Genomic DNA, 14,210 nt, shown 5'->3' with positions numbered 1-14,210 from the left:
ATTAATGGAAAAACATTTTTCATTAGAATGTTATTGCAGAATATTTAAAGGTTCCTCATTTCTAAAAAAGGGCCCTCATAACAACCTAGCTTGAGTTCAGAAAAGTGGCCATAACTTAATTTCCGTACGGTAAACTTTGTACATGTGTACTTTAAGGTATATATCTGACCTATGATGTCAATTTTTTAGTTCCTTATAGTGCCCATTAGGGTGGTAATACCTTAAATGCACAGAAATTAGGAAAGATGAAGAAATGCATCACTGACTGACAAGGTACCACCTAAAATAAACATGTTTACACTTACCTTTGCAATAAAGCTAGCAACATATGACAAAATCTTTTGCATAAAAAATGGAAGTTTGTACAGGTAAACAAGGAGTTGTATTGATGGGTCTATCTCATCGTTCTTCCTATAAAGAGATAATCATATGCTAAATAAATGCTTCATGTAACTAATAAATGAGTCAAGCTTTGTTAGTAAAACATGAATGCCCCAGCCCCTAATGTTATTGAATAGTTATGGGGATTTTTTTTACCATATTTTAAAATGAAGTGCTCTCTCAAGTGGCCATATTTTAATACATCAAAATATAAAGCTCTTTCAGAGGTGAACATATTTGATATATTTAAATGAAGTGCGCAGTCAGAGGTGGCAATATTGGAATACATTAAAAAAGACAGGCATTTTCAGGTGGCCATCAAAATGAAGCAACCTTTCAGAGTTGGCAATATTTGAACAAGAAATGTCAAAATGAGGCATATTTCCCCCACCTATCATCTTTACTGGTTAGTTAGAATAAGTAACCATTATGAAAGTCACAGAGAAACTGATTATGTGATGGTATATATTAATAATTAAAGAAAAAAATACTCCATTATCTTTTAAAGATACAAGGTTTACAACAATATTAACAATCATAGTCATTTCTAGTTCAATATGATAACAATAACACCACATGTGGTATTCAACCTCATCTGTTAAGGGCAACAATTATCAATAATACTTGAGTTAAAAAGGGACATGACTCTAAAGAAATTGCATCATGGATAATGCCCCTCATAGAGGTGACACAAAAAGACTGTGAGCCAATTATCAATATTTACAAATATCAAATTTGAGCATAGTTTGTATATTCATGTATATATATCTTTAATATAACTTTTGTAGAAATCTATAAGATGAAGCTACATGCTTAATATCTAAGCTCTGGGCTTTATAGTTTTATAAAATAAGACTTAAATGTGTTCACTAAAAGTTTATATAAATCAAGTGACCTACAGACAGGCCAATTTGACCCAAGAGGCCATATCCTTTCGACGGCCATCCGCTATACCTGTAGGACGGCCAAAGCGTAAGAAAACGTATCAAATTATTACATTTCTGAAAGCCAGTCTTATTTTACGACAGACGTCCATAGCGTAGTTAAATGTATCAAAAATATACCTTTCTAGAAACCGTAGCGTAAATCGGCGTAAAACTTGAATTTTGTGTCATGCACACCCGTAAAAACCTCGTTTTCGTACATTCTGGTTTTTTTAATGTGTTTATGAAAAATCAAAATATTACGCTATGGCTGTTCAACTGGATACGATAAACAACAAAGCCATACCGTATAACACTGTTAATATTACGTTCAACTGCAATAAACAGACTCACAATCCTTGTTTTTCAAAACAAGTTCTTAACGTTTTAAAACGGTAAATTTTACGTTATTTACCGATATAGCCCATTAGAATACCCTGTTGAGTAAAACATCCACAACGTTTTAAAACGTAATTATTGAAAATCACTGAAAATCAATTTTTCTCAGGAAGGGTGATTGATACTATGCTTTTCAACGTGAATTTAGTAAGTTCAACTTATTTTTGTTTCAAATAAGAGAACTGCTTACAGAAACTCCGTTTGATGTATGAATAAATGCATTTTAAAATACTATACCATTTAGAAGATTTTCTTCATTTAATTTTGATATCGATTTGATTACCTCATTAATCAAAAAGTGTACTGTATATCTAAACATTTACTATATCTGTCAATAAAGGGCACTATACAATTAACATATTTGGTGTTTTTATTTGAACAACATTTAACAGAATGAAATAAATGCAAGGTAAACTTCGAGAATTTAGTCATTTGAAACTAAATTTTGTTGGCCTTCCTACGACAAACAGTAGTGGCTTTCAGGAAGCTAAAATTTTATACCGGTTTATTACGTTATAGCCTTCTTATGACTATAGCGCCCGGGTTTTGAGAAGTTGATTTTTCGGTACGTTTTATTACGATATGGCCATCGAAAGGATATTTGAATAAATCAAAATAACGTGCTCTGGTCAAATCTGAATAAATTAAAATAAAGTGCTCTTTCTAGTGTCCGTATTTGAATATGTCAAAATAAAATGCTCTTTTAGAGAGATGTTGCAACCAAGTCTTATAAAATGAAGATGCAACATACAGTGACAGTTATACACATAGACTTGACAAAAACAAAATGCACCAAAATTAACTGATATATGGGCATAAAATTTCTGAATAGGTTCAAAATGCAAAAACCTGGGTTTTCATATCAGCTTGCTATACACCAAGTTTGATTACAATGTCTCATTCTTAACTCTAGTTATAGACAATGTCTGGAAACCATTTTTCTATTTTTAGTAATGGTGACCTTGACCATGACCCCAGGAAGTCCAAATGCAATACCAACCGGGGTCTTCATATAAGCTTGCTATACACTAAGTTTGATTATTATATTTCATTCCTAACTCATGTTATTGTCCAGAAACTATTTTTCTATTTTTAGTTACTGTGACCTCGACCCCAGGGGGCCCAAATGCAATACCAACCAGGGTCTTCATATAAGCTTGTTATACACTAAGTTTGATTACAATATCTCATTCCTAACTCATAGTTATTGTCCGGAAACCATTTTACTATTTTAGTAACTGTGACTTTGACCCTAAGGGGTCCAAATGCAATACCAACCAGGGTTTCCACATAAGCTTGCTATACACCAAGTTTGATTACAATATCTCATTCCTTACTCTAGTTATTGTCCGGAAACCATTTTTCTATTTTTAGTAACGGTGACAGATTAATTGTAGATCTTCACTGAAGACAGTCAAGTGATGAATAGTAAGTACATGCTAAACAGCATGTCACATTCTAATAATGGTTTATACATGCAAACTATGTATACAAATACTTTTATCTTTTCAAACTAAAAGTACATGATATGGTATGTAATGTCGAAGGTAGTGCAAAAAGCTCTTTATGTTTTGATTTGAAGAATTGAGGCAGAATTTCTTCTTAAGATAACATAAAATGTCAATATTAGTACAACAAGTGACATGGGAGATTTATTCAAGACAAAACATTAAATATTAATAATATATTTAAAACAAGACAAGAGCGATCAGTAATCACATGTGTCACCTCATGATGGCCAATTTCATGTTGGGACAAATTTTGTGACAGAAGGACAGACAGACGGACAGTGCATAACTAGACTTGGTACTGATCATTCCTGTAAAGTTTGGATAAAATTGCACCAGTAGTTTATGAAGAGTAGTCCTGACAAGCTTTTGCTTATCTGGCAACACACAGAAACCAGAGGGCCATGATGGCCCTGAGGTCGCTCACCTGTATATAGGCCAGTTTAAACCAAAGGGTTTTTATTTGAACAAACTTGGTAGACACCCATAAGAAGATGTTTCATGCTAAACATCTAAGCTCTAGCTCATTGGGTTTTTTAAAAGAATTTTTTTTCTAAGTTTTTACTATACACATATAGTTAAAAACAATGACACCCCTGGGGCGGGCCAGTTTTGACCCCAGGGCTTTTATTTGAACAAAATTTGTAGACACTTACTAGAAGATGTTTCATGCTTAATATCTAAACTCTAGCTATTTGGGTTTTTTCAAAGAAGATTTTAAGTTTTTGCTATACACATATCAGGAAAATGGGTCAAAGACAGAAAAGGCCGGGTTGCATATGTATACAAAATATCTTGAGGCTGTGATGTTACTTAAATTTTCTACCACTGTCTTGACCATTGATGTTGAAAATTTAACTTAGTTGGTAATGAGCATCAGACCTGAAATGGAATCCCACAATATGGGACCACATGTCAATGCTGTGAACCACATATCAAGAAGCTGTGGTAAGTAGTTGCTGAGAAAACAGTTACGAAAATTTCCTACTATCTATTGATCATTAATTATGTCAAAATTTAACTAAGTCGGCAAACAGGAAGTGGATGAGCAACAGACCTGAAATCAAATCCCACAGTATGGGACCATGTGATAATGCTGTATACCAAATATCAAGAGGCTGTGATAAGTAGTTGCCAAGAAAACTGTTACGAAAATTTCCTACCATTGACCATAAATGTAGAAAATTTAACTAAGTCGGCAAACAGGAAGTGGATGAGCGACAGACCTGAAATCAAATCCCACGATATGAGACCATGTGTTGATGCTGTATACCAAACATCAAAAGGCTGTGATAAGTAAATGCTGAGAAAACTGTTACGAAAATTTCTTACTATTGACCATTAATGTTGATAATTTAACTAAGTTGGCAAACAGGAAGTTGAGGAGAGACAGATCTGAAATCGAATCCCACGGTATGGGACCATATGTTAATGCTGTGTGCCAAATATGAAGAGGCTGTGATAAGTAGTTGCTGAGAAAACTGTTACGAAAATTTCTTACTATTGACCACTAATGATGAAAATTTAACTAAGTCGGCAAACAGAAAGTGGATGAGCGACAGACCTGAAATCAAATCCCACGGTATAGGACTATATGTTAATGCTGTATGCCAAATATCAAGAGGCTGTGATAAGTAGTTGCTGAGAAAACTGTTACGAAAATTTCCTACCATTGAGCATCACTGTAGAAAATTTAACTAAGTCGGCAAACAGGAAGTGGATGAGCGACAGACCTGAAATCGAATCCCACAGTATAGGACCATGTGTTGATGCTGTATACCAAATATCAAAAGGCTGTGATAAGTAGTTGCTGAGAAAACTGTTACGAAAATTTCCTGGTATTGACCATTAATGTTGATAATTTAACTAAGTTGGCAAACAGGAAGTTGAGGAGAGACAGATCTGAAATCGAATCCCACGGTATGGGACCATATGTTTATGCTGTGTGCCAAATATGAAGAGGCTGTGATAAGTAGTTGCTGAGAAAACTGTTACGAAAATTTCTTACTATTTACCACTAATGATGAAAATTTAACTAAGTCGGCAAACAGAAAGTGGATGAGCGACAGACCTGAAATCAAATCCCACGGTATAGGACTATATGTTTAATGCTGTATTGCCAAATATCAAGAGGCTGTGATAAGTAGTTGCTGAGAAACTGTTACGAAAATTTCCTACCATTGAGCATCACTGTAGAAAATTTAACTAAGTCGGCAAACAGGAAGTGGATGAGCGACAGACCTGAAATCGAATCCCACAGTATAGGACCATGTGTTGATGCTGTATACCAAATATCAAAGGCTGTGATAAGTAGTTGCTGAGAAAAAACTGTTACGAAAATTTCCTGGTATTGACCATTAATGTTGATAATTTAACTAAGTTGGGCAAACAGGAAGTTGAGGAGAGACAGATCTGAAATCGAATCCCACGGTATGGGACCATATGTTTATGCTGTGTGCCAAAATATGAAGAGGCTGTGATAAGTAGTTGCTGAGAAAACTGTTACGAAATTTCCTGCTATTGACCATTAATGTTGAAATTTAACTAGGTCAGTAAACAGGAAGTAGATGAGCGACAGACCTGAAATCGAATCTCACAGTATAGGACCATGTGTTGATGCTGTATACCAAATATCAAAAGGCTGTGATAAGTAGTTGCTGAGAAAACTGTTACGAAAATTTCCTGGTATTGACCATTAATGTTGATAATTTAACTAAGTTGGCAAACAGGAAGTTGAGGAGAGACAGATCTGAAATCGAATCACACGGTATGGGACCATATGTTTATGCTGTGTGCCAAATATGAAGAGGCTGTGATAAGTAGTTGCTGAGAAAACTGTTACGAATATTTCTTACTATTGACCACTAATGATGAAAATTTAACTAAGTCGGCAAACAGAAAGTGGATGAGCGACAGACCTGAAATCAAATCCCACGGTATAGGACTATATGTTAATGCTGTATGCCAAATATCAAGAGGCTGTGATAAGTAGTTGCTGAGAAAACTGTTACGAAAATTTCCTACCATTGAGCATCACTGTAGAAAATTTAACTAAGTCGGCAAACAGGAAGTGGATGAGCGACAGACCTGAAATCGAATCCCACAGTATAGGACCATGTGTTGATGCTGTATACCAAATATCAAAAGGCTGTGATAAGTAGTTGCTGAGAAAACTGTTACGAAAATTTCCTGGTATTGACCATTAATGTTGATAATTTAACTAAGTTGGCAAACAGGAAGTTGAGGAGAGACAGATCTGAAATCGAATCCCACGGTATGGGACCATATGTTTATGCTGTGTGCCAAATATGAAGAGGCTGTGATAAGTAGTTGCTGAGAAAACTGTTACGAAAATTTCCTGCTATTGACCATTAATGTTGAAAATTTAACTAGGTCAGTAAACAGGAAGTAGATGAGCGACAGACCTGAAATCGAATCTCACAGTATAGGACCATGTGTTGATGCTGTATACCAAATATCAAAAGGCTGTGATAAGTAGTTGCTGAGAAAACTGTTACGAAAATTTCCTGGTATTGACCATTAATGTTGATAATTTAACTAAGTTGGCAAACAGGAAGTTGAGGAGAGACAGATCTGAAATCGAATCCCACGGTATGGGACCATATGTTTATGCTGTGTGCCAAATATGAAGAGGCTGTGATAAGTAGTTGCTGAGAAAACTGTTACGAAAATTTCCTGCTATTGACCATTAATGTTGAAAATTTAACTAGGTCAGCAAACAGGAAGTAGATGAGCGACAGACCTGAAATCGAATCTCACAGTATGGGACCATGTGTTGATGCTGTTTACCAAATATCAAAAGGCTGTGATAAGTAGTTGCTGAGAAAACTGTTACGAAAATTTCTTGCTATTGACCATTAATGTGGAAAATTTAACTAGGTCAGCAAACAGGAAGTAGATGAGCGACAGACCTGAAATCGAATCCCACAGTATGGGACCATGTGTTGATGCTGTACACCAAATATTAAAAGGCTGTGATAAGTAGTTGCTGAGAAAACTGTTACAAAAGTTTTTGCCCCGCCCGCCCGCCGCCCAACATTCACCATACTATAACCCGGGTTTGCACCAGTGCAACCTGGCCAAAAATCAATGACACCCAGGGCGGGGCCAATTTTAACCCCAGGGCTTTAATTTGAACAAACTTTGTAGACACCCACTAGAAGATGTTTCATGCTTATTATCTAAACCCTAGCTATTTTGGTTTTTTCACAAATGATTTTTTAAGTTTTTGATATACACATATAAGGAAAATCAATGACTCCTGGGGCGGGGCCAATTTTGACCCCAGGGCTTTTATTTGAACAAACTTGGTAGACACCCATTATAACATATTTCATGCTAAATATCTTAGCTCTAGCTCCATGAGTTCTTTAAAAGAAGATTTTTTAAATTTTTACTATATGCATATAGGGAAAATCAATGACCCCCTGGGGCGGGGCCAATTTTGACCCCAGGGCTTTTATTTTAACAAACTTGGTAGACACTCATTAGAAGATGTTTCATGCTAAATATCTTAGCTCTAGCTCTTTGGGTTCTTTAAAAGAAGATTTTTTAAGTTTTTACTATATGCATATAGGGAAAATCAATGACCCCCTGGGGCGGGGCCAATTTTGACCCCAGGGCTTTTATTTGAACAATCTTGGTAGACACTCAGTAGAAGATGTTTCATGCCAAATATCTAAGCTCTAGCTCGTTGGTTTTTTTAAAAGAAGATATTTAAAGTTTTTTCTTTCGGTTGCCATGGCAACCAGAGTTCTGCATGGAATTAAATTCTTTGAACAATTTTTAAAGGGACCACCAAAGGAACATTCCTGTGAAGTTTGGATGAAATTGGCTTAGTGGTTTATGAAAAAATGTCATTTAAAGTAAAAGTTTACAGACGGACGCCGGACGAAAAGCGATCACAAAAGCTCACCCTGTCACTTTGTGACAGGTGAGCTAAAAAACACCTTTTTATCAAAGGGCCATAACTCGGCCAAAAATCATTCAACCAGAAAACCGTGCAATATTTGCAAGGACTTGAGCTACAGATCAATCCTGTAAATTTTCATTGAAATTGCATTAGTGGTATAAAAAAAGTAGTCGGGACAAACTTTAAAAATAACTAGAACTGTGTCCAAAGGACACGGATGCCCCCACTGACAACATATATATGGTATATAGTGAAAAAATCAACAAGGGCCATAATTCTGTTAAATTTGGTCGCAGCAAAAATTCCTTCCTTTACTTCCATCTACACATTTAGGTTGTTCATCCCTGGAAGTTTAAGCAAAATCTGCCATCTGGTTAAAGAGGAGTTGCGTTCACAAAATTTCTATATGGTATATAGTGAAAAAATCAACAAAGGGCCATAATTCTATTAAATTTGGTCGCAGCAAAAATTCCTTCCTTTACTACCATCTACACATTAAGGTTGTTCATCCCTGGAAGTTTAAGCAAAATCTGCAATCCGGTTAAAGAGGAGTTGCGTTCACAAAATTTCTACATAGTATATAGTGAAAAAATCAACAAAGGGCCATAATTCTGTTAAATTTGGTCGCAGCAAAAATTCCTTCCTTTACTTCCATCTACACATAAAGGTTGTTCATCCCTGCAAGTTTAAGCAAAATCTGCCATCCGGTTTAAGAGGAGTTGCGTTCACAAAATTTCTACATAGTATATTGTGAAAAAATCAACAAAGGGCCATAATTCTCTTAAATTTGATCGCAGCAAAAATTCCTTCCTTAACTACCATCTACACATTAAGGTTGTTCATCCCTGCAAGTTTAAGCAAAATCTGCCATCCGGTTTAAGAGTAGTTGCGTTCATAAGATTTCGGGACGGACGTACGGACGGACAAGACAAGTGTAACGCTATATGCACCCCACTTTGTGGGGGCATAAAAATTATTAAAGGGCCATAACTCTGACAAAAATCATTGAACGGGAAAATGCTGACAATATGCACAACTAGACTTGGTACTGATCATTCCTGTAAAGTTTGGATGAAATTGCACCAGTAGTTTATGAGGAGTAGTCCGAACAAGTTTTGTGACGGACGAACAGAGAAGTGATCCCTATATGTCGCCACTACTCTGTAGAGGCGACACAAAAATGATTAAGATACAAGACAGAAAGGTTGCTACACTCATGTTAAAAGTTGTGTTAATTTCTAAAACATAATGGGATACACAAATGAGTCCTATAACTAAAATGAGCACAATACTAACATCATTTCTAGAAAATGTTCACCACCATCACCAAAACATGCCTTCAAGAAGAGAGTTCCAAACATTTCCTCTACATTCGGTACTTCAAATGACACAAGCTTCAATATAATTATATATATATATATATATATAAAAGAATTAAAATCATTCATAGAGAATAAAAGTAGAGATCATATATTTACAAACTGTACCTATATTTGACTAGTACAAATTACATGTATATGCCTTGTTTATAAAATTTCATAGCGTAGGTCATTCAGTTTTTGTGTTTTCATTGGTTAGGTCTTATGTCGCACCAACACAGAATAGGTCAAATGGCGACTTTCAAGCTTTACTGGTGGGGGAAGACCTCAAGTGCCCTTCAAAGCATTATTTAACACATGAACAGGCATCTGAGTAGAATTACTGACATTCCATCAGCTAGCTGGATAACTTCATCACATGAAAGAATCCAAAGTCCCTGTTGGAATTCAAACCCACAGTGGTGAAGTGCAAATGTTTGTAGGTCATTCAAACAATGTTCAACGACTGTTCATTACTTAGTTTAGGATTTGAGAATATTAACACATCAGAAGTCAACAACAACATAAAGTGCACTCGACTATTCTCAGGGCTTGACAGTAAAAAGGAGCATAAAAAAAAAACATGCTAAAAAGACAAAATTGGTTATTCAACACTTTTTCACTGAAGTTTCATTATCAAGTGCCCTGGTGAATATTGTCAGTGTTTTGACGTTTATTAAAACACTTTTTTACTTTTTAAACTTTTATATTGTAGTGGTGAAGGTGGTGGGGTGGTGGCAAATATTGCATGTTGATTTTTGACATGTTATATATATAGATGAATATTAATTAGATTTGAAAGTTTGATCAAAATCCCTTGAAAAATGTAGGAGAACATATGCATAGCAGAAATTGTTTGTGCCCACCTATCTGCCTGTCTGCCTACATGTCTTAGTCTTTCAACTGGTAACTCAGAAAGAGACTTGTGCCTTTAATGTTGAATAATAACAAACAAGTGTGTGAAGTTTCAACCCATTCCCTTCAGTAGATTTGGAGATACCAACTGCATACAAAAACTTAACCAAAGTGTGATGGTGTTGCTCATATCAGGGTAAGTAAAATAGCTTTACTTTTTCTTAGAATAGTTTAGCTAAAAATAGGAAGATAAACATACAGTGTGGCCCATACTCTCTAGCGCAGATTTAGCTTCAAGAACACCTCTCTCTACACTAGGTATACATGGGACATAGCCATCATATGTATAATATCCTATACGTAGCTTCCTCTTTGACTCGTATACCTAAAATATATCACTACAGTAAATATTAACAAACTAAGATTCAACTGGAACTAATAAATATTAAGAGGATATTTTTTCGTTTGAGTGAAATATGGAATATATTTTCACGAAACATGATAAAATGCCACATATTTTCACGAGCCGGGACGGCGAGTGAAAATATGTGGCATTTTATCATGTTGAGTGAAAATATATACCATATTTTACGAAAAACGAAAAAATAACCTTTTTATTTTAATTTCATTATCAAAGAAAAATGGGGAACGAACCCTCTTGGCTTGCTTACGCAACTGAAATTGTAAGCAGCGCGCAGTAATATATTATTGTCTTGTTTTTTGCACTCGATATTTAGCGCTACATTTGTGACGTCACGTAAAACAACTCTTTAAACGTCTGTACAGCGTTAATGACTGAAAATTAAGATTTGGTGTTCGGATTTATTTTTCTTAGTTAAAAAAAACGCATTTTCTATCATTCTAGATAGTTTTCAAAAACCCGAAATTCAGCAAAAGTTGTTTTGTATTTATTTATTAGATTTTTAAACACAAAAGGCGAAAGTGTCCTTAAAAATAAAAAATGAGTTTTGACTCCGCCCACTTTCATATTTATATTTCATATTTGTTTTTAAAAAAATATGAAATATATTTGACTGATATAGCACCATATTTCATGGGTAAAATTAAATAATACCTTCATATTATCATTGCATATATTTTGATAATATAAATATATATATACACACAAAACTTTCAATAAGTCAGATAAAGCTACAAATTTTCATACGACTTTAGGAAGACAATACACATATGTTATCAAGGAAACAACATTAGTGCCTTTGTGACAACTAATTTAAATGCATTCTATTTCCACCAATTGTCATTGCTAACAAAATGACTTCTTAACATGACTGTATCACTTTTATCCTTGTAATATGTACAATTAATGTAAACATAATTTAATCCATTACCTCAGTATTTAAGGTAGCTCGCTACTTTCCGAACGAAATTTGACAACATCTTAGATCTTGATGATTTTTGGTACACATAAATATAGATATGTAAGCTTTACTTCTGCAGCATTATTTCACAAATAAACAGCGTAACTATGACGTCAAAGCGCCCTCTATCGGTGGCGGCGAAATTGCGTCTTTTTTATCAATAAACCGGTCTGTTCTTATTAATTTTCATACGATTTGCCTTTGTTTTAATTTTATAATGTTTTCAGTAAATGTATGTCTTTGAAACAATGTCTTTCTTTAACATTTGCTTAATTTACTCTGCGATTCCTACGTTATTTTAACCCCACGTTCTGACGTCCATTTATGATACAAAATATCGTGGATATCGCAATAAAGATTGTAAAATAACAAAAAATCAACACGGTGAATTTGCTGGCTTATAATTTTTTTAAACATGTAGTGAAGTCCATGAAAAGAAAATATTTATGCCCAATAAAAAATATAAGGGTCAACGCGTAAGATATTTTTTGCTATTACTTATTTTAATAAAGATAAAGGATGAGTAAAACGTAATGAATTTTTTGGTGACGTCAAATATTTTTTGCTCAAGGAAATTGGTCACGACTTTTGCCGATAAAATAGCATACTGACTGGAATTAAAATGTGTGAAAACCACATCAACAAAAATTAGTATTTAGACATGTTCCGTTAAAATGTTCTTTTAAATTCCTGTCAGGTGCCCGCATTTTGATGAACAACTTCAATTATATAGCATGTACAACAAATCAGGGTATGACTGTCTGCAAAAGTTTGTATAATCAAAAAAACTGCAACGAATGGTTATTAATACCTCGAGGCTTTGAAATACAATTCAGAATATTGAAAGATATAATTAAAAGGCCACCTAAGTGGAAATAATACAACATACATTTTTGGGCAAAGCAATGTCAGAAAAAAGAATGAAAAGGCTGGTGCAGTCGGCGGGTTCGGGTTGTCACCATGTATTTGTATCTCGTACTACATACACTTCCGTGTTTCATACGTATGTAACAATTTTCGAATTGTATATATCAGTTTTTTAGGAAATGAATCAAATTTACGTTTCAAAAATGTATGATCCAACTGGAAGTAACAAACATTTTGTTACTAATCATGATTTTCATGGTAGTCTTAATTATATAAATCTAAGCAGAATTTTAAAACTTTTTTTCTACTTGTAATAAAAAATGTTATTTGAGCCGCGTCAGACAAAACCATCATAGTGCTGTTCGCGACCAGCATGGATCCAGACCAGCCTGCGCATCCGCGCAGTCTATCAGGAGCCATTCTGTTCGCTATCGTTTCTTTACTTGTTAAAATGTTTAAAAGCGGATGCGCAGGGCTTGTCTGGATCCCATCTGGTGCAAACACCCATTATGGTTGGTTTTGTCGTAACACGGCCTATGTCATTAAACAGCCATCAGTTATTCTATTTTTTCTCACAGCTAAATACAAATAAAAGATATCCCCAGCACTAAGCGTGAGACTCGATTTAAAGGAGAAAATACTTTCGTGCTAAATGGCTTTTGAATTTCTCACGCATTTCAATAATTAACAGATATCATTATTTTATTTAAAACCTCACTGACTGCGCGGTATGCGTTTACTAGCGCATCTTTGAGGCGACCTAAGCCGCGATCATTTTTCCATTCGAAAAGATCCGTTTATTTATTTTGTATTGTTCATAGCGGATAATTTTGCATATTAAAATTAATACAGATTCCCTTGTTTTTGAAGACGATCATGTAGGATCCTCCAATTTTGTGTGAATATGGTTTTCGGAGAAGCTCGTTTTTTGTCTGCACTAATACACAAAAAAAACTGACTTATTGTTTACCTGCTTGTATTTTTAGACCGGCTACTAATTAAACTCGTATCAGCTGAATGGAAAAGCAAATTGGGACAATGCCGTTTTTAATAAACTTCACGATATAAACCCATTCTCTTGATATGTCACAATCTCTACTCTCTGTCAAACCGCCGTGATCAAACAGTTCTTCTTCGATGCCGAATTTTGGACACACTAAAAATTACCCACTCTTATCTCCTCACAAATGACAATGCCCCTTTCTGTGTAGGTTGTAATGAAAAAATTTTACTGTCACAGGCATTTTCTTCTTGAATGTCATGATTTTTCACAGGCCCGTAATAGATTTTTATTCTGTAAATTTCCACTCAAAGAAACTTTTAATACAATTCCATCAAAAAAAACATAATTGATAATTTTTAAAAAGAGATAAACTTGTATTCTAGGATAAGTAATTTGCTCATTTCTATTGTCATTTTACAATTTTTTACATAATATTTTTAAGCCTATATTATAGCATTTCGGCACGATATGGCCAGTTATGTGTTGACGTGCCGTAAAAACCCAAACAAACAAACAAAACAGTGCTATGTAGAGCCTAATGAAAAATAATGAACTATGCATTTATGTTTTATATCTTCTTTATTTTTTAATATTGGGTTTA

The 14,210-nt window shown here is 34.6% G+C and overlaps 1 protein-coding gene across 3 annotated transcripts in view; it reads right to left on the bottom strand.

Moving 5' to 3' along the window:
• The window catches only part of LOC132754326 (fatty-acid amide hydrolase 1-like), a 67,519-nt gene that overhangs the window by 23,231 nt on the left and 30,078 nt on the right, over positions 1 to 14,210 (bottom strand). For all 3 annotated transcript variants that reach the window (XM_060744943.1, XM_060744941.1, XM_060744942.1), the window contains exons 10-12: positions 10,617 to 10,742; positions 9,441 to 9,538; positions 306 to 411 (exon numbers count right to left, since the gene is read on the bottom strand). In XM_060744943.1, coding sequence (XP_060600926.1) covers positions 306 to 411; positions 9,441 to 9,538; positions 10,617 to 10,742 — 330 coding nt within the window. The remainder of the gene's footprint in view (positions 1 to 305; positions 412 to 9,440; positions 9,539 to 10,616; positions 10,743 to 14,210) is intronic.

This window comes from Ruditapes philippinarum, unplaced genomic scaffold (assembly GCF_026571515.1).
Source record: "Ruditapes philippinarum isolate M1 unplaced genomic scaffold, ASM2657151v2 ctg5708_1_1_1_1, whole genome shotgun sequence".
Taxonomy (NCBI): domain Eukaryota; kingdom Metazoa; phylum Mollusca; class Bivalvia; order Venerida; family Veneridae; genus Ruditapes; species Ruditapes philippinarum.
This window is presented reverse-complemented; position numbering and strand designations above follow the sequence as displayed.